At 42.1% G+C, this 23,126-nt stretch overlaps 1 protein-coding gene across 1 annotated transcript in view; it reads right to left on the bottom strand.

The window, feature by feature from the left end:
• Window positions 1-22,809, bottom strand: part of LOC149311644 (CUGBP Elav-like family member 2) — a 628,876-nt gene extending 606,067 nt beyond the window's left edge. The window contains exon 1 of the mRNA XM_089527529.1: window positions 22,637-22,809. Within this exon, the coding sequence (XP_089383655.1) occupies window positions 22,637-22,689 (53 nt within the window). The 5' untranslated portion in view covers window positions 22,690-22,809. The remainder of the gene's footprint in view (window positions 1-22,636) is intronic.
• Between the last annotated feature and the right edge of the window lie 317 nt (window positions 22,810-23,126).

Genomic DNA, 23,126 nt, shown 5'->3' with positions numbered 1-23,126 from the left:
TCACTAGTGGGAAACTAATCTTTAAACAACCTGAGCCCAACTATGTGAGTGTGTTGGGGGGGGGTGCGGGCAGGGAGATGCTTGTTATAATCTCTAATTCACCTTGAAGCCACATCATGTCACCTTTGGGATTCACATCCAAAATCCCTCTGGGGGGCATGCCACAGTCTGAAACTCTGGAGGTCTTTGGAAAGCATCTCTTCTTTCAAGTTTTATTCTCTTGTGCCTGGGAATACACATTTTACATTCAAAGATGCATTCTCTTACATTTTTCATGTGTTCCTATTACTCAGCCCTTGAGGTGCCATATCCCACTCTCAGCATTTTTCCCTCTGATTATTGGACTACATCCTGCAACAACAGACCCTGTTATAACTACATTGTGATATTAATAAAGATAAGTAATTGTATCTTTTTTTAAGGAAAGGAAATAACATATTTTTTCATCCTGAAGAAAACATTGAAAATACTTTTTTTTAATAAAACCAAAACCTAACATATATTTCAGATACTTAGGAATGAACTGAGAGCCAGTATGGTGTAGTAGACTGATAGTTGGATTACGACTCTGGAGATCAGGATCTGAATCCCCACTCCGCCATGGAAACCCACTGGGTGAGCTTCAGCAAGTCACACACTCCAGCCCCAGAAAGCCCTGATAGATTTGCTCGAGGGTCACCATAAATCAGAAACTACTTGAAGGAACACAACAACAACAAGGATGAACTGGATGTTACATGACATGTACCACTTAGAGAGGTGTCAATGGAATCATTGGCCCTGTACAAACTTTTAGACGCCCGCAACTCTAGTATGTACAGAGTACATACAAAATGGTGGCGCCCTGTCTACATGTCCACCACCATTACGACATCACGGCCGTGCCGCCTCCAAATGGAGCAGCACGGATATGACGTCCTGGTGCCGCTGAAGGGCGCCTGTGGCACCCTTTCTGCGGTGCCAGAAGGAGTTCCATTTTGGAGCTCCTTCCTGGGTTTGTGTCGCTGATGCAGCCTTTACATGGCTGCGCCAGCAACACAAAGGAGAAAGGGGCCGAGCAGCCCCTTTCTCTTGTTCCCCGCCACTGTTGGGTGTCCTTGGGGCATGAATACCCAAGGACACCCTTTTCCAGGCCACGGGGAAGCGGTCTTTTGCCACTTCCCCACGATCTGGAAAAGCGACGAATCGGGGCCTCTGGGCTGCCGCTGTGGCAGCTGAGGCCCCGATCCGTCAGGAAAAGGGGCGGGTACAGGCCGACCCAAAGGGGAAGTCTGTACACCGCCTTTTTCAAGGCTAGGTTTTGAGAGGCGCAATTCCCAAAATTGGAGCTCTCCTTCAATGATCTGGCAAAAAGTGGACCATGAGGACTCCTATGGAACTGAGACTTCTCCAACATTAGTCCTCAGAAATGTACCAAATGATTACACACTAAGAAATATTAACACAAAAACTGTCATCAAGACCTCCAAGGAATAATCATGACTGGTTGCAATTAACACTGGGTACATTTACTTGGGAAAAAGCTAAACTGAATGCATGCAGAATACCTCTAAGTATATACTGTGCATCTAAGCATCTTTACGTTTAAGAATGTTTCAGTAACAATGTAAGTACCAGTGAGTAGGCAAAATTAATAACAACCTGTCTGCCAATATTGAGCCCACTTTATAATAGTTCTAGGATCTTTTCAGCTGCCGCTCCTAAAATATGGAATGCCCTGCCGGAAAAGATCCAACATATGACATCTTTGGAGGAGTTTAAAAAGGTGATAAAGATGGATCTCTTCCTGGGGCCCTTTCCAGACTAACCTCCAGCTGAATTAACCAAATTGATCCATTTACTCTTTCACCGGCTCTCCTGATGGTCTCTTGGAATAATTTGACTTGTGTCGATCCTTAGTTACCAAATTTGTAACTAAGTACACTGTACTGGGGATATTATATTGTTTTGATGTTCATGTGTAATTTTAGCAGAAGGAGGGAAGGTTAAGGGAATTAGGGAAATTTTATTATTGTCTGTATATCTGTTTTATTGGACTGTTGTTACCCGCCTAGATCCTGGAAGGGAGAGGCGGGGTATAAATATTATTATTATTATTATTATTATTGGGACCCCAACAATTGCAACTGGGTTGATAGTAGGCTAGGAGAGGAGGTTAAACCTGTATCCATCAGGAATTGCTAAACATACCTATACTACAGTTTGTGTTGGTGGTGGGAGGTGGAAGGTCCTATGACAACGAAGAAGGAAAAACCCTGTAGGTAAGTTTAATAGGGAGAAACCCCTGCTAGCACTGCATGCAACACATTGAACATAACTCACCAGGCCTGTATATCTGTTTTATTGGGAACAATTTTTGTCCCCCTTTAGATCTTAGCAGGCTGCACCCATGCCTCTGCCCCCCCCCCCCACCTACAGCTAAGAAGAAATTCACCATGAAAATGGCCAGTCAGGCTCTCAGGTGGTGTCTGACTGAGCCAGAAGACTCCTGGAGTATCCAAGTCCTGACGTGGCCCCCAACTCCCCCTGTTACCTGAGTCCCTCCATTCTGATAGCTGGGTGGATAATTGGGTAGCTATTCACACACATGTCCTGCTATGCCATCCAGTGTTGTGGCTGCTGCAGAATTCTGGCATTTGTAGTTTTCTAAGGTGTCAAAGTTCTTTGGCAGAGAAGGCTTAAAATCTTGGAAAGCTACAAATTTCAGGATTCCATAGAATGGCGCTACATCACTCCATCCTATGTAGTGTCAAACTGCATTATTTCTGCTGTGTAGTTGCACCCAATAAGTAGTTATGCTTCTACATCATGCTTTTGTAGTATTAATCTATACTTGTGCAGTTACATGGTTCTACTCAGGACCCATAATATGCCAATGTCCCTGCCATTACATTGTCTCATTGCACAACAGAAAGTGTACACCTGCTGCTTGTACAGTCCTAGTAAATAAAATAGTAAGTTGAAGGCATTGTCAAATAATTATGCACCAGCCAGGAGTGCCCAATTGAATGGCAGGGATCCTTTTGGTTAGTCCCAACTTGAGTAGACCTATTCAATCATCTATTGAAGGGTGATTCAAAAGTTAAATCCAATTGGTTCAATGTCTCTACTGTAGTCAGAACTATGAAAGAGTTACACTTGCAGAACTCCACTTATGCAACCATGAACTGAATAAGTCAGGGGAATGACACATGCATATGACACTAACAGGATTCCAGCCACAAAATGCATAGTATTATTCTAGCCTAGTTCAAAAAAGATCAAGAAAACAACCAAGTTCCTTAAGTAATTCCTGGGATTAAAATGCAGTAGGAACAACCATGCACATATTTCATTTTTGTTCAAGAAAACAAGGCAAGAGTTGTCTTGTCAAAGCCTATTGTTAGCAAAGCCGGCACTCATGTCTTCATCATTTCCATGTAATTTTTGCACACTTTTTTCAGTGTAGAGGTTGAATTCCTCCATAACCCATCCTGACAGCAGAGAGATTCAGTGTGAGGAAGCATGGAAGATCAATTGACCCTTGCGGTGGCTATTTTAAGCACATGCTCAAAGATGGCAACAAGCCTCTTCTTCCTTATGTAATGATGAACTTGGTATCGGGGGGGAAACGTTGGCAGCTGTTGAACTTGAGCCAAATCTGTCTTTCCTTTCCCACAAAAGGACTCCCTTGCTTAGCAGCAAAAACAATCCACCAGAGAGAAAGCCAGGAACAAGTTCTTCACAGGAGAATGACAAATACTTCAGCAAAAAATTTGCTGCATTGTCATAATTTGTATGGAGGTATTATTAACAACACACTCCTACACACTCTTATTTGGACATAAATATCACTCTCTCCAATGGGCCTTAAGCCCTAATATGTGTGTTTAGGATTACAGCCTAATAAAGGGTCCATGGCACCTTTTCAAAGTTATATAAGCCTGACATGATGGGTGGATCCTTGCCCGGAGGATCTTGCAATCTGTTTGACAACAAAGGGGATGGGAAAGGCACAAATCATGAGCAGGAGAAGTTGAAGTTATTTATCTAAAAGATTTATAACCTGCCCTTCAACCAAATGATCTCCAGGTCTTACAACAAATGAAAACTAAATACCTCCCCCCTCAAAACATCTGGCAGATTTTGGGGGAAGTAATACTTTGCTCATTTTCTTCTCAAAGGAAGCAATGAGTAATGAGCAAGCAATGAGCAATGTTCTTCAAAAACAATGTAGTTTTTGAAGACTATTCACACTCTGAATCTTATGCTGCACAAACATTGCAGATGGTTATCTACACAGAAAATATTTCAGCTCAGAAAAAATGCTTTTTTCGTGATAATACTCTTTCAGTGCAGGAGTCTTCTTTTCAGGGTTTCTTCACCCTCAAGGAGAAAAGAAATTACTTTTTAAAAAATATTTTGGAATATTTTCCCCATCCCTACAGCTTTTCTTCCTTAGTGGGCCCAACTTATTATCACTATCACCATTTCCTATTTGCTTTGCTTATTTACTTCTTACATGGCATATACACACTGCTCCTGTGCTGCTGTTGTTGTGTGTGCCTTCAAGTCATTTCCAACATATGGCGACCATACGATGAAAACTATCACAGGAGATTCCACCTTGACATTAGGAGGAACTTCCTGACAGTAAGGGCTGTTTGAAAGTGGAACACACTTCTTCCTCGGAGTGTAGTGGAGTCTCCTTCCTTAGAGGTCTTTAAACAGAGGCTGGATGGCCATCTGTCAGGGATGCTTTGATTGAGATTTCCTGCATGGTTTGGACTGGATAGCCCTTGTGGTCTCTTTCAACTCTATGATTATAAGATTCTAGGTGTTTCTGGGGCTAAGAGTGTGTAGGTTTCCATGGCTGAGAGGGGAATAGGACACAAATCTCCACAGTTGTAGTCCAACACTCAAAGCACTACATCATGCTGGCTCTCTACAAAATATTTACATCTGATGATTTCAAAATGTTGTTCAACAGTAATAGCACAAAAGGGAAATACAATATTGATGTCATTCAGGGGAAAAATGATCAGTTTATCTAATAATAATAATAATAATAATAATAATAATAATATTTATTTGTGTACCGCCCTATGGCAAACCAATCCGGGCGGTTGACAACAGTAAAATATAAAATATAACAATTAAAACACTTTATCCCTCCCCCCCCTTAAGACAGTATTAAACAGTATAACATATTAAAAACACAATATCAAAGCATAAAAACAACAATTAAAAACTAAAAACTCTGATATCCCTCTGTTGATCCTCAACCATCACTAAAATGGGGCCACGGGAGGAATGAGGGAATCAGGGAATCTGGGCCGGGATGGTTAATCTGGAAAGGCCTGCTGGAAGAGATCCGTCTTGACCGCTTTTTTAAAGCTGTCTAATGATGTTATCTGACGGATCTCATCCAGCAGGTCGTTCCAGAGTTTGGGGGCAACAGCAGAGAATGCCCTCTGGGAGGTCGCCGCAAGCCTAGATTTTAGAGGCTGCAGTAAGTTCCTCCCAGAGGACTGGAGAGCGCGGGGAGGATTGTACGGGAGGAGGCAGTCCCTGAGATAGCTTGGACCCAAGCCATTTAGGGCTTTAAAGGTGATCTACAGAGGGGAAGACTTAGAAATTGAAACATATTTTGGGCCCAGTTCACATCCCTGTCCAGAAAGTGGCTGAGGCCAGTTGAAAGAAGTGTTATTTCTTATCTAGTTGGAGAGGGAAGTACAAGAGAGAGTAATGGGAAAGAGAAGCACCTGTGGGTCATAGGGCCTTTGGGGTCAAAACCATGAGGCACAAATTTTTCTGACAAGCATCCAGTATTGCTGACCCTTGACACAAGATCAGCTAGAGAGGGCAAGAAGATGGCAAGAGAAAACATGTAGCCGTGTCATGAGACTACAAGCAACTTGAGATGCTACATTAAAGGAGCTAAGATGAAGGAGTCCTATTTGCTCAAGGATTGCCAAAGCCAATTAACCAAGCTACTAAGTAAGTCCACTTAGGCTGAATTTTCATGATGAAAAGTACTACCAAGAAATGGTTGATCTAAGCTTTCAGCCAGTGACTTTGCTGTTCACAGTTCATGCTCTCACCCTCTACATGAGATCAGCTCTCTGGATACTGCGCACACATGCACATACACACACACTTTATTACATGGACTATGAGGCCAACAGTTTGGATGAAGAACAAGACTGCTGTCTCATAATCACTAACACTAACTTCATTGGATTGCAATGTCAATACAGGAATATTATGATTGCCTAAATTTGGAATTTACCCTGGCCCAACTCCAAATTGAGCAATTATTTCAGCTTGCTTACTCTAGTCTGCTATAGCCGAAAAAGGGGAAAAAACCACGAGAATCTCCTTGTTGTATTTTCACACACATGAGTAAGTAACTGCAAGTAACATTTTAAAATAAACTCAGGCACAGAATAGAATGCCAGGTTTCCACTTGTCCTTGGGGATGACCCAGTGGCCAGTTAGAAACACCCTCCTCACCTCATCCCTTGTGGTATCTATCACAGTCCAATCTGCCACAATGTATTTGTTTAGAGCTAGAAAATGAATAAAAGCTAATAATCACAGGATAGGTCAGCATACACAATAGGTGTATTTCTGAGATTATAGAAATAGGCAGTATGAAAGGGAAGCACTAAATACTGGAAGTCTGCTGATGACAACTGCATACCTTCCAGCATTTCATAGATGAAAACTGGATCACATGTAAACAGTCAACATCAGAGCTTGGGCAAAAGGTTGTGGCCAGGAAACAAGAAGGCAACAGTTATTAAGAACACGCAAAAACACACAGAGAACTATTATTTTAAGCAGAAAACCCCTGGAATTTGTGCACTGGGTTTAGGAAAACCTCAAAAGGAGGGGGGGGGACTAAAATGAGCTTACCGGGAAGTCCAGAGCTCCTCCTTCTCCTTGGAGTTAACTCCTGCTGAATTAACTGAGGGCCAAAACAGATCTGGTGCTTTTCTGGGCCAAAAAATAGTGACAAAATGCTGCTCCTTTTGGGGGCAAAAAAGGTGCCTTTAACTCCACGGCGACAGCTTTTCAGCATTTTTGTGGTGCAGCAAGTGTAAACAACATGCTGCAGAAACACCATGATGCCACACACTCTATGGTCAGTGGGGCGGCGTGACACCAGCTTGGGGCCAGCATCAGGGCATGCACCGTGTGTATGCCACAACACCACGTCACCCCGAAGCTGGCATTTTTTGCTGGTCAGTTTTGGCCCTGAGTTCCTTTTTAAAAGTACTTTTACACTTTTAACTTTTACACGTTTAAAAGCAGTTTAACACTTTGAATTCAGCTTTCACCATCTGAGATAAGCTGAGGATGAAGGGGGGAGGAAAGAGAAACTGGGACATTTTAAGACCAGCTGAGAAAATGGGAAAGCAAATTATTAACCTTGGCTTCTTGAGAGACCTTGCTGAGTGACTAATTTAATCCAGCCAGGAAGCTCTCCAGAAGGATGGTAAATTAATTAGGTAAAATAAATGAATAGAAGTACCAAAATGGGTCAGTGTTCTCTTTTAATGTTTTCTAGCAATCTCTTCTTTGTATTCCAGGAATCCAGTGAGTTTTCTATTGCAATATTCATCAACATAATTTCCCCTGATCTGAGAATCAAGGTCTACTTTCTATTTTAATACCTTCAACATGATATTAAGACACCAAAGTGAGAGCGGTGGGGGGAGCTTTAAAAGTTTAAAGTGGGTCCTGAACTCAAAGCCCCATAGAATAAAATCTGCCCTTCTTGATTCAAAGGTGTCCTTCAAACAGCTAATGCTTTCACAGATTAATCTACAGATTAATCCAATTAAAGCATGCAGGTTCAAAAATGCATAAAATAAAATAAAATGAGGCATTTCTGAAAGGGAAATGTGTTAAATACATGCTGTAACTATACAGTTTCTTGTATTAACGCTCTTATGATTTAGCAGGTAGATCAAATTGGATGTAGTAAATCAACAAATGATCAACTCTTTTCAATAAGTCTGTCTTACATTTCCTTAGTGTGATGTTGCAATAGCAAGTAGCAATAGCAAGTACATTTCTATACCACTTATCAGTGCACTTAAGCACTGCCTAAGCAGTTTACAATGTGTAAACCAATTGCCACCAACAAGCTGGGTACTCTTTTTAATGACCTTGGAAAGATGCAAGGCTGAGTAGGCCCTGAGTCCCTGGCTGGTACTGAACTCACAACTTTGTGGTTTGTGAGTGAGTGGTTGCAGTACAGACATTTAATCACTGTGCCACCTGGGCTCCTGATGTAATTGGAAGGCATACAATATTCATCCTCCTTTGCTTCAACATTAATTTGTGCAGAGTCCTACATAAAATGGCCTTATGTCCTCTTTTAAATTGTTATTGCCTTCAAGTTGATTCGGACTTATGACAACCCTGGATAGATTAAGTAGCCCTGATCTGAAAATGTGAAATATTCCAAAATCTGAAACTTTTTTCATGGGTGTCTAAAATGTCAGGGATGATGGGAGTTGTAGCTCTTCACCTCTGGCTCTGGCTCGAACTCACCGACGCTGACCAGTTTTGGCCAGTGGATAAAGCTTTGCTCTAAAGCAGCAGAGTTACAGAGAATAGGCTGAAGACCCTGACAAACTCTCCAAGCCTTCTCACTCTTGCTTCCACAGCAGTCTTCCCACTTCTTCAGGATCCTGCTGGTTCTTGTATCTTCAGTCAAGACACCAGACAACTCAGTAGTCTTATATAAAAGATCTACTTTATTCTACTATATACAGCTCCAAAACTATCCAATACAACACTACTCAAATACTCCCAACTACTACCCACAAAACACATTGGGATTCATAGTCATTAATATAGTCCTTGGATCATACCACCCACTCTTGTCAGTATCCACCCAGTGGGCGTGTACAACCACTCTCATTGGCTCTCTTGTTTCTACCCAGATTTGATGATTTCATCATCTCAGCCTTGACCACTTAACAATTCTCAGGTGTTTCCAATTATCCACTTTACATTTCTGTCCTTGGCATTCAGGACTTGTTAATTGTATTACCTTATACACCTGTGTGGTTGCTACTTGCTTCTGCTGAGTCACCCTGACTCTCACATACATGTTTTATTTCAATCATTGTATGTCCCATGTTGCTTTTTCCTTAACATAAAATAGTGACACCTTTGTTTTCTGTTGGTTCAGTGTACAGCAATATTAAAAGCATTGTATAAAATTACAACCAGGCTATGTGTATAAGATGTACATGAACCATAAATGAAATTCGTGTTTTAGGCTTGGATCCCATCTCCAAGATATCTCATCTTATATATGCAAATATCTCATCTTATATATGCAAATATTCCAAACTCCACCCCCCAAAAAAAACCCAACAAGATATAATCTCTCTTCTATAACACCATGAGAAAACAAGATGTTCACATTGCAGTCATTGATAGTTTACGCTGATTACTTAGTTATGTATACTGTTATGCTGTGTTATGTCACTAAGTAGCATCGTCTGGCCTGACCACCCAAACCCACCTTAGGAGCCAGCAGTGAGGCTTAGACAAGGGACTTTATCACACGGGAGGAAAGCATCCTCCTCCCATCATTAAATGTCCATTAAATTATGTTAATAGCATGATTGGGAGGAAAGATTATCACATCCCCGTGCACTTATCCCGTTCTTGTCCAGTCTGTACAGTAATGGAGGAGTTATTTGGTATTAACAGTACTCCCGTTAATACCAAATGCCGTGTCCATTGCTTTTTACATATGGGACAAGAATGGGATAAGCACATGAGGGTGTGATAATCTTTCCTTTGATCATACTTTTAACATGATTTAACTCTAGATTACACATCTATCACTGCATTATTGAATGTCAGCCAGTCTCTTCTGAAAAAAGCATCTGGACAAAATCCAGATCATCATTTTGGTTAGGAGTATTATTTAACAAGACAGTAAGCTTGATAGATCTGGAGTAAGACACCTTGTAGAACAATACTGGCTTAACTCATTGGGGGATCCTAGTGCTGCAAGAACCCTTCTGAGATGAAAGCCAAAAATAGAACTGAAGGCATTAGTAAGACACCTCTGTTGTTGACAAATGGCTCAATAACTCTCATATCCTTCAATGCATAATTCATTTTCATCCAAATGAAACGCATGAATGGTAAGAAGCAGTTCAGCAACTGCTAATCCCCAGCTCTCTTTAAAAAGTGATATGTGGACTTGGTGCAACTTCTTACACAGTCTCTTCCCATCCCCATTTTGTCTCAGTAACTGGTTTTGACTTGAATGACCTTCTACAATCCCTCAAGAAACTTTCTTACCATACATGAGCAAACAATTTTATATAATACAAAACACAGAACTCCATTCATGGAACTCTAAATGGTGGGGAAACAAAAGAGACAGAAGACAAATATGATAACGCTATTGTTACTTCTAGTAGTTTCTGAGTTGCTCAGAAGCCTGTCTTCTCACCCTCACTCTAACTTCATCCTTACAAAAAGGATAGGATGTTACAAAGCGGAGGCAAGAAGAAATGGAAAGTTCTAAGACAATGTGTGATCTTTTCCCCAGATAGTACTGCCCTCTTCCAATGGGATTATCTTACTAGTGAGAGTGATACAGAGCTAGCTTGTTCTGGTGGAGAAATGTTTGGGGGAAGCGAAAACCTCCCATCCTTACAGGCACATTTAGTGGAAATGCAAGAGAAGGTCTTCTTGGTGGCTGCTCCCAGGCTTCAGAACTCTTTTTCTAGGGCTCACTCCTGGCATTTTTAAAGCAAGGGAACACCTGATGGACTTTGGGGGACTTTTTAATTTTACAACAACACCAAAACTTTAATAATGAGTTATACTTCTTTTATCCTTTGCTTTGCTTTTAAATGCATATTTTCATTTGTTTTAATTTATGGCTGCCAGATCTCAGGGTCTGGTTCTGAGTCTCCAGTTTTCGTGGGTCACTTCCTTGCTATAATCAGAAAGGCTTAATTCATTTGTTGCTGCAACTTGCAAAAGCTGCCTAGAAAGTCTATGTCTTTACGTAGCTTCCTTCATTAGTTGTCATGGTGCCATGTCTTATTCTCTACTCTGCTCTGAATCCATCTTCCAGATAGAAGCTAGAGGGCTGGCACCTACCTAACTGAAATCCCCTCATTATACTTGTTCTGGAAACATCCCCTTTAGCTAAGATTTCCCTGTTAATTTCCAAACAGGAAAATATGTTATCTCTGTGTGTGTTTGAATGACAAACTGTAAGAACTGTGTTTGCAGTTAATGCCAAATGCTAAATGACATTATTACAGACTGTCCATAGGTCTCAGGTTTTGGCCCAGAAACCTCAGGGCTTGGGACGATCCTAAATTGGCAACCATAATCCAGTTCTATAGATAGTTGAATGCTTTTGTAAACATAATGTCTTAATTTTTTAGCTACATGTATTTTTACTTTGAGCCAGTGTGTCATAGGCGGGATACAGACTGCCCAAAAAGGGCGATCTCCCGCCACCCTGGTTTGCTCTGCGAGGGAGCCGCAACGGACAAACCAAGTGGCTCTGTCATGGAGCAAAAAGAACCTGCAAAATGTGGATTCTTCTTGTGGCACCTTTGTGACACTGCAAGTTGCCAATGGTGCACTTGCAGTATCACAAAGGCGCCGGGACATCCATCAAGTCAAAATGGCAGCACCCGTATGTACAGGGTGCCGCCATTTTGATGCCCTCGTCATGTGTGAGGGGTGAATCATGTCTGGAAGTGCCGCCCCTTGCACGTAACGATGACACACCATCTGTACAGCGCCGTAGTTATCTGAGTATCGACTATAATGCTTGAATCCCCACTCAGCCATGAAAATTCACTGAATGACCTTGGATAAGTCATACTCTCTCAGTCTCAGAGGAAGTCAATGGCAAATCCCCTCTGAACAAATTTTCCTAATAAAACGTAGGGCCTCCATAATTAGGAAACTTCTTGAGGGCATAGAACAACAAACAACTTTTTTAAAAAAAATAATTAGTTTTCTCTTGTAAGCCACCTTGAGTCCAAGCAGGAGAGAAGAGGGAATAAATAAAATAGTTCAAAACAAGACATTTTGCTGGTTTCCATGTATCAGAGGCAAATGAATTGGCAGCTCTGTCATTCTTCAGCAATAGTCATGGGACAACATTTTCAACTGTGCCTAAACAGAGAAGGCTAGTGAAACAATCACAGGACAGACAGTGTGGCAAAGAGATATCTTCTCTGACATTTAACTGACTCCTCCCAGTATCTGCTACCTGAAACCACTCTACTTAATGGTAAAGCTGGGCAAGCGACAATAAAAAGATGACTCTCCACTGTCTCAGTTTGGCAGGGATACTACTGATTAATTATCTCTCAACCCACTTTTTCAGTTCCTTTTAAAATGTTCAATTTTCTTTCTCCCCCTCCTACATTCCCCCATTTTGATGCAAACATTTGATCAAAGTAGTTTTCATTCAATTAATTCAGCAGGGTAAGAGGAGAGGAGGGTGTAAAATCTTGTCCTTCCATGTAGACTCAGTCAAAAGCAATCTGCAGCAGCATCTCCTAACACAGGGGTCGGCAACCTCCGGCCCGCGGGCCGGATGCGGCCCGTGGAGGCCTGGCGGCTGGCCCCTACCTCCTGTTGCCGCCGCCACCACGGCCGCCCGTCGCGGCTTTTCGCCGCTCTGGGCGCTGCCATTTTGGTCGGCAAAATGGCGGCGAGGTCGCGCGAGACTTCGCCGCCATTTTGGGTGAAAAAATGGCGGCGCCCAGAGCGGCCTCTGGGGCTATGGGCGCCGCCATTTTTTCTCCCAAAATGGCGGCACCCAGAGCGGCGAAAAGCCATGATGGGCGGCCGCGGCGGCAGCGGCGGCGGGCCTTTAAGAGGCCCGCTGCCGTCTCTGGGGCCCTCCAGCAGGGCTCCGGGGTCGGCAGGGGGCCTCTGGGAGGCCCGCTGCCGTCCCTGGGGCCCTCCAGCAGGGCTCCGGGGTCGGCAGGGGGCCTCTGGGAGGCCCGCTGCCATCCCTGGGGCCCTCCAGGAGGGCTCCGGGGGCGGCATGGGGCCTGTGGGGGCCCGCTGCCATCCCTGGGGCCCTCCAGGAGGGCTCCGGGGGCGGCAGGGGGCCTGTGGGGGGCCCGCTGCCATCCCTGGGGCCCTCCAGGAGGGCTCCGGGGGCAGCAGGGGGCCTCTGGGGGGCCCGCTGCCGTCCCTGGGGCCCTCCAGCAGGGCTCCGGGGGCGGCAGGGGGCCTCTGGGGGGCCCGCTGCCGTCCCTGGGGCCCTCCAGGAGGGCTCCGAGGGCGGCAGGGGGCCTCTGGGGGACCCTATGCCATCCCTGGGGCCCTCCAGGAGGGCTCCGAGGGCGGCAGGGGTCCTCTGGGGGGCCCTTTGCCGTCCCTGGGGCCCTCCAGGAGGGCTCCGAGGGCAGCAGGGGCCTCTGGGGGGCCCTTTGCCGTCCCTGGGGCCCTCCAGGAGGGCTCCGAGGGCGGCAGGGGGTCTCTGGGGGGCTCAAAGGGGGGGGGAGGGTTGTGAGACTTGGAAACCCTTATCCGTCCCCCCTCCTTCTCCCAAACTTTTTTATGTGTTAAATTTAAACGTATGTTGAGAAAAATATTAAATTTACTTAAATAATATTGTTCTATTTTGAACAATGTTGTTTCCTTATAAAGTGTAAAAATAGGAATACACATGAATGCGCAAATCAATCAATCAATAAAATATTTTTATTTGTATCCTATGTCAAGTGAAGGGGGGGCACGATGTCCACAAGTAGATATAAAGGGAGAGGGTCTCAAAGGTAAAAAGTTTATGTAACACTGGCTTAGCCACATTTGTCCTGCTTTCATTGGTCGCATGCTTTCAGCCTCAGGGGAAGGCAATGGCAAACCTCCTCTGAACAAATCTTTCCAAGAAAACTCCATGATAGGTTTGCCTCAGGGTTGCCATAAGTTGGAAATGACTGGAAGACACACAACAGCAACAACAACAACAACTGCTATGAGTTGGTGGCTGTGTTAGAAATGTTACTAAGGCCACACACACTCCCTGACTGTAAAATTTACTAAAGCTGCTTACAACACAGGAAATCTTTTCCATCATTAAGTGCAGCTGCAATGTAAATTTAGTTGTACTTTCATTACAAGAAAGAGAGGACAATTGTGAAGTAACTATTTATTTGTAATGTGCTAATGTTCAAGCTCTCAAAATACACACCCACTGTTTCTTCCAGTTTTTAAAGTGGGATTTTATACCTGTTTTGTGTTCCAGGAGAGGTGTGACTCAGCTCTTGGAACAGGAGGGGCTTTTTCTAATGTTAAAAATATTTGGGCTGTGAAATCTTCTCTTTCTTCCTCCTGTTCATCTGAAGCGGGGCATTAACCTGATTTTCTTAACAGAGTTGGATACAGATGCAGTCCCATTTAAAAAAAGAAGAAGCTTTTATATATTCTCTGCAGTGTTCCCAGAATAGCAGTTCTGTAACACGTGCTGCATATATATATATATATATATATATATATATATATATATATATTGTTGCCTAGCATCATGATGTTGAAGATGACCTGTTTAAATCACTGGATAAAAATGCTCTTGAGTTATGTTCCAACCTTTCAGCACAAAAATAAAAAACCCTTAGCATGTCATCCTATGTTGTTGTCATCATTTCCGTAAACTGCATTTTTTAAAAAAGAAAAAAAGTCAACTGAATTTAGAAATATTTTTTTAAAGAAAGAGAACCATTATTTTTTTAAAATAATAAATAAAAGCAAAAGATGTTTCTATGCTTTTACCAGCAGCTTAATGTGTGTGTGTATGCTGATACTGACAAGCATTGGAGACACTGAACTTTACACCTATACTTCAGATTCCTTGCATTGACCCTTCTAGCAATAGGCACACTCTTATAGCAAGTCACACTCTCACAGCCTCAAAGGAGGACAAGGTCAACCTCCTGACCAAATTCTGCCAAGAAAAGTCTGTCATTGAGTTGCCATAAGTAGGTCCTTTGCTTCTTGAATCAGATTAGTGGCATTTTTAGTTGTGTAGTTAAGAGTAAAGATATACAACTGTGCACTAAGATCAGAATTGTATTCCCCATCACCACGCATGGATGAAAGAGCTGGAAAATAAAGGAAGCAGACAGTAAGAAATCAATGCATTTGAGATGTGGTGCTGAAGAAGACAGAGAACAGCCAAAAAGACAAAAAAAAAAAAAAAAAAAAAAAAAAGGGTCCTTGGAGAGATCAAACCAGAAATCTCGTTGGAAGCCAAGATGATCAAACTGAGGATGTTGAGATTTGGCCACATAATGAGAAGGCATGCATCACTAGAAAAAACAATAATACTAGGAAAGGTAGAGGGTAGAAGAAGAAGGGGAAGACTGCATGCCAAATGTATGGACTCAATCAAGGGTCACAGGCATCGGTCTTCAGGGCCTGAGCAAGACAGTGGAGGACAGGGAGTCTTGGAGAAGTCTCATGCACAGGGTTGCCATGAGTTGGAGTCAACTCAAGTGTAACTAACAACAACAACAATTTGGGAGGGAACAAAAGGGTAAATTATTTGTAGTGTGATTTCTATGTGCTTGTCTGCATGGGCCCAAAGGCCCGTTCCCAACCCCGCCCTGTTCCAGCAGTGTCCTGTTTGAACAACGCACAGCCCATACCTTGGTTCTGGTGCAAAAAATCTGGACAATATTCAGGCTGTTCAGCACCAGGACCAGGGTATAACACCCTTACACTAGTTTAAACCTCCTACTTTTTGCCATGGAATCTTCGGGGAAGATTCTGAGTCCTCTGTTCCTGCACCGGGGTGACTGTCTGCACTGGCATCTTGCTGAGCTGTCCTATGCATCTCCAACTGCCACTGGTAGCTTGCTCTGAGGTCAGAACAAAGTGCTCAGCCATGTGATCACCTCTGGGCTCTGCGTGCCTCATTCTTATCTCAGAAACAAGAGACCCATGGTGGCTGTGGACACACATGATGGCAATAGATTTTCCAGAGTGTACAAAGCCACCATGGGCTTCTCATTTTTGAGGTCAGAATGAGGGATCCAGAGGTGTTCACACTGCTGGATGTGCAAACAGCAGGATGCACATGTAAACAGCTGCCCTGGCATGGAAAGAGAGGGCCAAATAATGGAGAGAGGTCAGGGCAGCTCTGGGGCCAGGATAGTCCAGGCTGTCCCTGTAATACCCTGCCTTGTGCAGATAGAGCCTATATTACATTTGCTTTGTTTGTTTGTTTGTTTGTTTGTTTAGGGCTTTAAGGTTGCACCAAACATTATAACATACTGAGTAGCACAGGCAGAAAAGTCCTACAATCAAGTCCTTCACTGACATCTCCTTGGATATATGAAACTTTTGGGACACTGCATATGTGTCAAAGTTAATATTTGCAATTTGTTATATTGTTGGAAAAATATGTGTGTTGAGATTTAAGGTGCAATTGTGTTAAAGGGAGGCCCCTTTAACATCCTGCTCCCCCTCCAGCCCTGGACCAACTCAGTGTGGGCATCGACCCATAAAGCCTCGGCGATACTAAGGAGAACATTATCTTGTCGCTAATTTGTCTCCCCTTTTTTCAGGGTGTTAGATTGTAATTTTTTATTGTAATTTCTTAACTGTAATGTAACTTGTTGTGCTATATTTCCTTTATTATTTCATTGTTTATTGGCATCTGCTTTATTTTTTATTTTTTTTGGAATGAAGGGTTGGAAATGGGGATTTATTTTTGATAATGATTGATTTGAATGTAATCTTCTGTGTTAGGCTTTTGTCATTATTGAATTGTTACATTATTATTATTATTATTATCATGATGTTTTTGCTATATATTGCTATGTTACATTTGTTTATTATGTTTATTGTTATTGTTTATTGCTATTGCTTTGTATTATCCCTACTGTTGTAAGCCGCCTGGATTCCCAGTGATTGGGCGGGATATAAATAAATCCTCCTCCTCCTCCTACTACTACTACTACTAATTATAGTTAGCTCCATAGAACTCAGAAGGAAGTAGACCAGCATATCTCTGAAAATGGGATGCTGAGAACAGCTCGTAGGAAAAGGCACGAATCATAGAAGCACCCAGAGGATTCTCTCCAAAACTGCCTGAAAAATAACAGGTGGCAATCTTGGATTTATTTAATAAACAAGAATGGCTTTAGAGAACAGCAGAGGCTTAGTGACAAGCAAGCCACAAATCATATGTAAAAGTGTGACACAGAATCACCCAAATACACATTTACAGGGCATTCTGTGTTTCTTAGGGATGGGAAGAATATGCAAAATATTCAGAAAATGGTTAAAAACATTTTCCCCAAGTATCAAGATCCATGATGAGTAGGATCCTGGACTGAGGAGAATTTTCACAGCCTAGAACTTGTGCGGTGTAAAAGTCATAAATGATTGATTTACAAATTAAAAACATTTCTGCACAGAAAGTAGCATTTTCTGTACATGCAATAATTCTTATATGTAGAAATACTATTTTCTGCACAGAAAATCCTGTTTCCTATGCAAAACAACCATATTTGAATCTTGTGGAGAATAAGTCCTGAACTGCAAATAGGCTTAGAAAACTATGTGGTTTTTTGAAGGCGTTCTTGCAGTGGCAAGAAAACTGTTAAAATTACTCTTTGCTTCCTTCAGGAAGAAATTGGGCTTTTATCAGTGGGCTTAAATTTCCCACCTTTCCTTTCTTCACTGCTTCCATTTTTAAATGGAAAAATGCACGTATTTCTATGTACATTTTGTAAGCAGACACATTGATAAAGTATGGTTGTAAATATTGTTGGAGTGTACACAATGACATGTGCACATTTTTCAGATGTGTGGGCTTTTACATTTTCTTGCAGAGAATACAGTGCAAAGAAATGTGTAGATTTATGACTATAACTTGTTTCTGTATTTACTCAAGATTTATTAAATCTGCTAAACAAACAAACAAAAAATATTTTAATGGGGTGAATTATTTAAATGCTCCTAAACTGAGAGATATTTACAGATCTCTCACTATCTGAAAACTTTCTGCAAAGTTCAGGGTTACACATAGACAGATGACAAACATAAAGTTGGTATTTATCTAGATTAGGGATGAAAAGATTTCTTTCCCCCTTAAAATGGGAAAAAAATGGTTTAAAAAAGTGTTTCTCAAGTGCTGGAAAACACTTATGAGAACCATGACAAGAATCTTTGCAGTTCAAGACTTATTCTGTGCAATAGTCCTGCATTTTTGGGAGGAAGTCTTCATTTTCTACAGAATAATTGTTTTTCTGCACAAAAACAATACTTCTAATGTGGAATATGGTATTTTTCTGTGTCAAAGAACCATGGGCAAATTTTGTGCAGAGTAAATCCTAAACTGCAAATATTCTTTGAAATCTGAAAAAATGTTCAATGAAAGCAGGAAGAAAAAAGTTTAAATTACTCATTGTTTCATTCGAGAGTTAAGTTAGCAAAGAACTGCATCCCCAGTGGAGTTTGTCCACACATTATAGTCAAGAGAAGGGGATACTTCTATAATCCTATCTACTCTTGCTCAACATGTATTCCCTAATTTGGAATGACCCAGGTATTGCCTTTTGTTGCTTCTGAAGCCTTTGCAGAAGTTCAGACAAATTAATCTTGCACCTGGCTAGCTATAATGTTTAGCCGCAGTCAGTAAATTGACCCTCCCTATACAGAACCAGTGTATCTCTGAATGCTGTGTCCTGAGCACAGTTTTTAGGAGAAAGATAATGGGCGCATACAGAGGTATCTGCTTGCTTATTACTGGAAGAAGCACAGTGGACTGGATGGGCTTTGATGAGATCCTATAAGACTGTGCTGATTATATGTAAGTCTATACATGAGACATTAGTAGCTGGTTACCCTGGGGCCACATTTAGTCTTTTCCTTTCTCAAAAAAACTTTCCACTATGGCTAATGTCTACCATGCCTAAAGCAAAAGTAATCTATGAAACTGAAACTCCACACCCCTTAACTGTCGGGGACTGTCCTGATTAATTCTATACTGTCCCACTTTTTCAGTTGCTTTTAAAATGTCCCAGTTTCTCCCTCCTCCTCCCACCGAAGTCTTCAATTTACTTCAATGGCTGTTTACTTTGCAAAATTAGTTTGCACTCAGTTAACTCAGCAGGGGTGAGAGGAGAGAAGAAAGAGGAGGAATCTTGCCATTCCCAGTAGGCTTAGGCAAAAGTAAAATACTGCAGCATCTCCTAGCTTGTAAATTCTTCCCCTGGAGCCCTTGTGGGCTGGGAGGTGAAACAGAAATACTTTAAATAAATACATAAATAAATAATGTTTACCATCTTAATCATTCTGTTGGTTCCCCACACTCATCGAGTTTTCACTCTTGAAATATTGGAGGGTACGCAACTCTGGCAATGGGAGGAAGATGATATAGCCTGTGTTTATCCATAAACAGTGCTGTAATACTGGCCATAATACGCAAAGATATATTACTATACAGAAAGATGTAGGGTTGGCTGTACATACCCACTATGCATATACAGTGGCTGATCTCCATGGGCCACAGTAAAAATGCCTCCAGTGATCTACAAAATGGAAACCTAACCACGAAGACAAAGTCAGAGGTTTCACCAAATCCCATGGGAACAAGGCACTAGTACAGGTGCTTATGACCTAATGTGTAGCAACATTAATTTATGGATTCATTGCCACAAGATGTGGCACTAACAGGACAGCTGTGGATAGTGATTAGCCAAGTTCATGGAAGATATGTCTATCCAGGGGCTAGTAGTCATGGTGTCTAGAAGTGATCAGATTCAGAAAGATATTGCTGAATACCAGGATGGGACATGGCTATTGCTCTCATGGTTGGCTTGTAGGCTTCTCAGAAGCACCTAGTTACACACTGTAGACAAAGACACACATAACAAGTTTACTAATCCATAAATGTTCACTAGCTGACACCCTATTAGTGACATATGTGAGGAGATTATCGCATGGACAAAAATAACCCGACTGCTCCCTAACGGAGCCAGGGTGCGGGATGCAGGCGGGTATTTTACTTGTAATTCGCTGCCACTCCACCTGGCGAGTGCAACCCGGCTGCATCTCAGGTCTCAGATGCAATTTGGAGGCTGCTTTTCAAAGCTGGGAGCCTGCCATCTTTGAAAAGTGGCCTCGGAAACATGCCTGGGACCCAGGATGCAGTTAGGTTGTATTTACCCAGTGGCGGCAGCAACAAATTACAAGCAGTAATACTCAACTGCATCCTGCACCCCGGCTGCATCCCATTAGGGAGCAGTCAGGTTATTTGTCCATGCAATAATCTCCATAGTCTAAGTCCAAACCACACCTGCAGAGCTAAAATGTTATCTTGGTGGAGTTGAGAAGAGAACTGTAGCATAGTTACACCTGTGGAACTTTTATGTTATGATCTGATTCAGAATCTCAACCACATTTTCCAACAGTCTGTTGCTTCCAAAAGCTCTCATAAGGACTCATCTCATGATGCATTTTAGGCCCCATCTGAACTTCAGAAATAATGCAGGTTAACATCACTTTAACTTGCATGGCTCCATCCTATGGAATTCTAGGATTTATAGTTAGTTGTGCCACCAGAGCTCTTTGACAGAAAAGACTAAATATCTCAGAAAATTACAGCCCCTAGAATGCCACAGCACTGAACCAAGACAGTTAAAGTGGTGTCAAACTGCTTTATTTCTGCAGTGCATATGCAACCTTAGTGTTTAAATCTAGAAGGTTTAAGGGGCACAGTTCCCTTTCTTGTGTTCAGGCAACTTTAATCCCTTGACCAAATGCAAGTCAGCCCCATAAATGTTTTTAGGCTTATGTCAGTGAGAAAGTGATGTGGTTGCTACTTCTTTCCCTGGTTGTGCTTTTACACCTTTTGCAAGAAAAAAAAGCTCATTAGCTTCTTGGAATACATTGCAGGCTACGGAAGGATTGTGTGCAGGCCCATCAGGGGAAAAATGAGGATTTAAAGGGCTATGAATCTAGGCTGAATCCACACTGTAGAAATACTACAGCTGAAGACCACTTTAAGTGCTGCAGCTCCATGCTATGAGATTCTGGTATTTGTAGTTTTACAAGGTATTTAGCCTTCTCTGCCAAAGAGTGCTGGTGCCTCACAAACCTACAAATCCCAGGATTCTGTAGGATGGTGGCCTCACAGTTCAAGTGGTGTCAAACTGCATTATTTCTACAGTGCAGATGCACCCTGAGTCAAGCCTAAATTGAGTTTCACATTTACCCACTGATGAAAGCCATGAATGTGCAGGTCTGCACATATGGAAAGAAACATGTAGAAGCACAGCACTACTCCAAAGTTTCACTTAAGCTTTGGCACTGTGGTCTCTGCAATGCAAGATAAAAGAACCCAGCAGATACAGAAGACCTTCAAACCATCAGCCCTGATACTGAATGCATTGTATCACTAAAAGCATGGATGGGGAGTTTCAGTGTTCAGAATTCCTTTATCAAGTAAACTAACATTCCACAAATAGTACTCATCCACCTAATGCAACTCAGAGACAGTGAGACTGACACACACACGCACACACTATGTGTAAGCGTGGGAGAGAAGGCTGTACTCTTTTAGTTCCATGTTCACAACACACACCTACAAAGTGCTGTTAGGGAATAGTTTAGTAAGACCTCTTTTAAAGACCACCAAACAATAATATTTAATCACAGGAACATATATGAATTTTTTAGGGTACTTAAAAGTGCAAGCATTTTGAAGTTGACATCTAACCACATTCAATTTCTTGGTAAGTTACTCAAACAGTTTCTTAAATCTCTTGTTCTCTCAAAACTTTGGAAAATTCCCCTCCCCCCCCCCCCCCCAATTTGCTGGTTACTGTCACAAAGTTAACTGATATTTCTAATATTCCTGCAACAGCCTGTGTCCTTTTGGACTGGATACCAGATGTATTCTTCCCTTGTCCAACTACTATATTAAATATACATACATATAGTAAGGAACTTACTGCTCTTCAGAATCAAAAGAGAATATCTTACACAATTAACAGCCAGAAAGCATGCCACAAAGCTCAAAATGTGAAAAAAATAGCTCCCCTTTCCAATAAAATTAATGATACACCCTCTGCTAAGCCAGCAGTAATGCAAAAGTTGCCTTCAAGAGTCTCGCTCCAATGAAGGAAAGCCACAAAATTTTAACTCTCCAGCAGCATCCACCGGTGCTAAACTTATTACAGCGTCAACCTCTAAGATAAATCCCACTTTAAAATAATAAGACAATCAACTGTTCCTTCCTGCATTAAGGAATATATTTTAAGCTCTCCCTGGAGCCGCTGCTAAAACATCTGTTCAAAGTTTCCCTTTCTCCCTCCTTCTGTATATCTTTTAAAAAGGATTTTTTTTTTTACTGCAAACTCCTCTTGCCTCTTAAACTCACAACTTCACAGGGAGGCTAAGGTTCTCAAATGACAGTTCAGGTAGGGTGAAGTCTTCCCCAGTGAACCTTAAACCCAGATTTTCCCATCCTAATATTGTACAGATGTTTACTCCAGAGTAAGCCCCATTGGCATTGCAAAGAGAGGAGGCTGTTCCCAATAAAGAAAAAAAATAGGATTGTGGTTTAAGGCAAGTGGGGGAGGAAAGAAACAGGCCTACCTACCTTAAAACTTTCCAGCTTTTCAGTGGGTCCAGATCAGAGATGATAGAAACCATTGTAATCTCTTTTCTTTTCTGTCTTTTCCCTCTTTCCAAAGAAAGGAGAAATGCAAAAGCAACTAAACTGCAGCCTCTGAAAAAACAGCCAGCTCTCTTCTCGGCTTACTGTGTAGGAATGACAACAGATAGACAAGAAAAAAGGTGGTGGGGGGGGGGGAGTATATCCTCCCAGCTCTTCCTCCTTCTCCAGCTGATAAGAACTTGAGAGTCTCTGTGTTTCTCCCTTCTCTAAGTCAATCTGGTTATGTTCTACCTCTTGGCAAACTTCTAGCTTGATGTCTCCACCACCAATACCTTCCCCGCTCCCTCCTTGAACACACAAAGAAACACACAAAAGAAGTCAGAAAACTCTTATCATCTCTTGCAAGGGGCTCGGTGTTGACCTTTCCTGCATCTGCGGTCCACTGTGCAGCCAAGCAGTCCAAATCTGGCTT

The sequence above is a fragment of the Sceloporus occidentalis genome, unplaced genomic scaffold, assembly GCF_023333645.1.
Source record: "Sceloporus occidentalis isolate IW3139 unplaced genomic scaffold, rSceOcc1.0.p SCAF_5, whole genome shotgun sequence".
Lineage (NCBI taxonomy): Eukaryota > Metazoa > Chordata > Lepidosauria > Squamata > Phrynosomatidae > Sceloporus > Sceloporus occidentalis.
The sequence above is the reverse complement of the archived record's forward strand: the minus strand, read 5'-3'. Positions and strand labels throughout refer to the sequence as shown.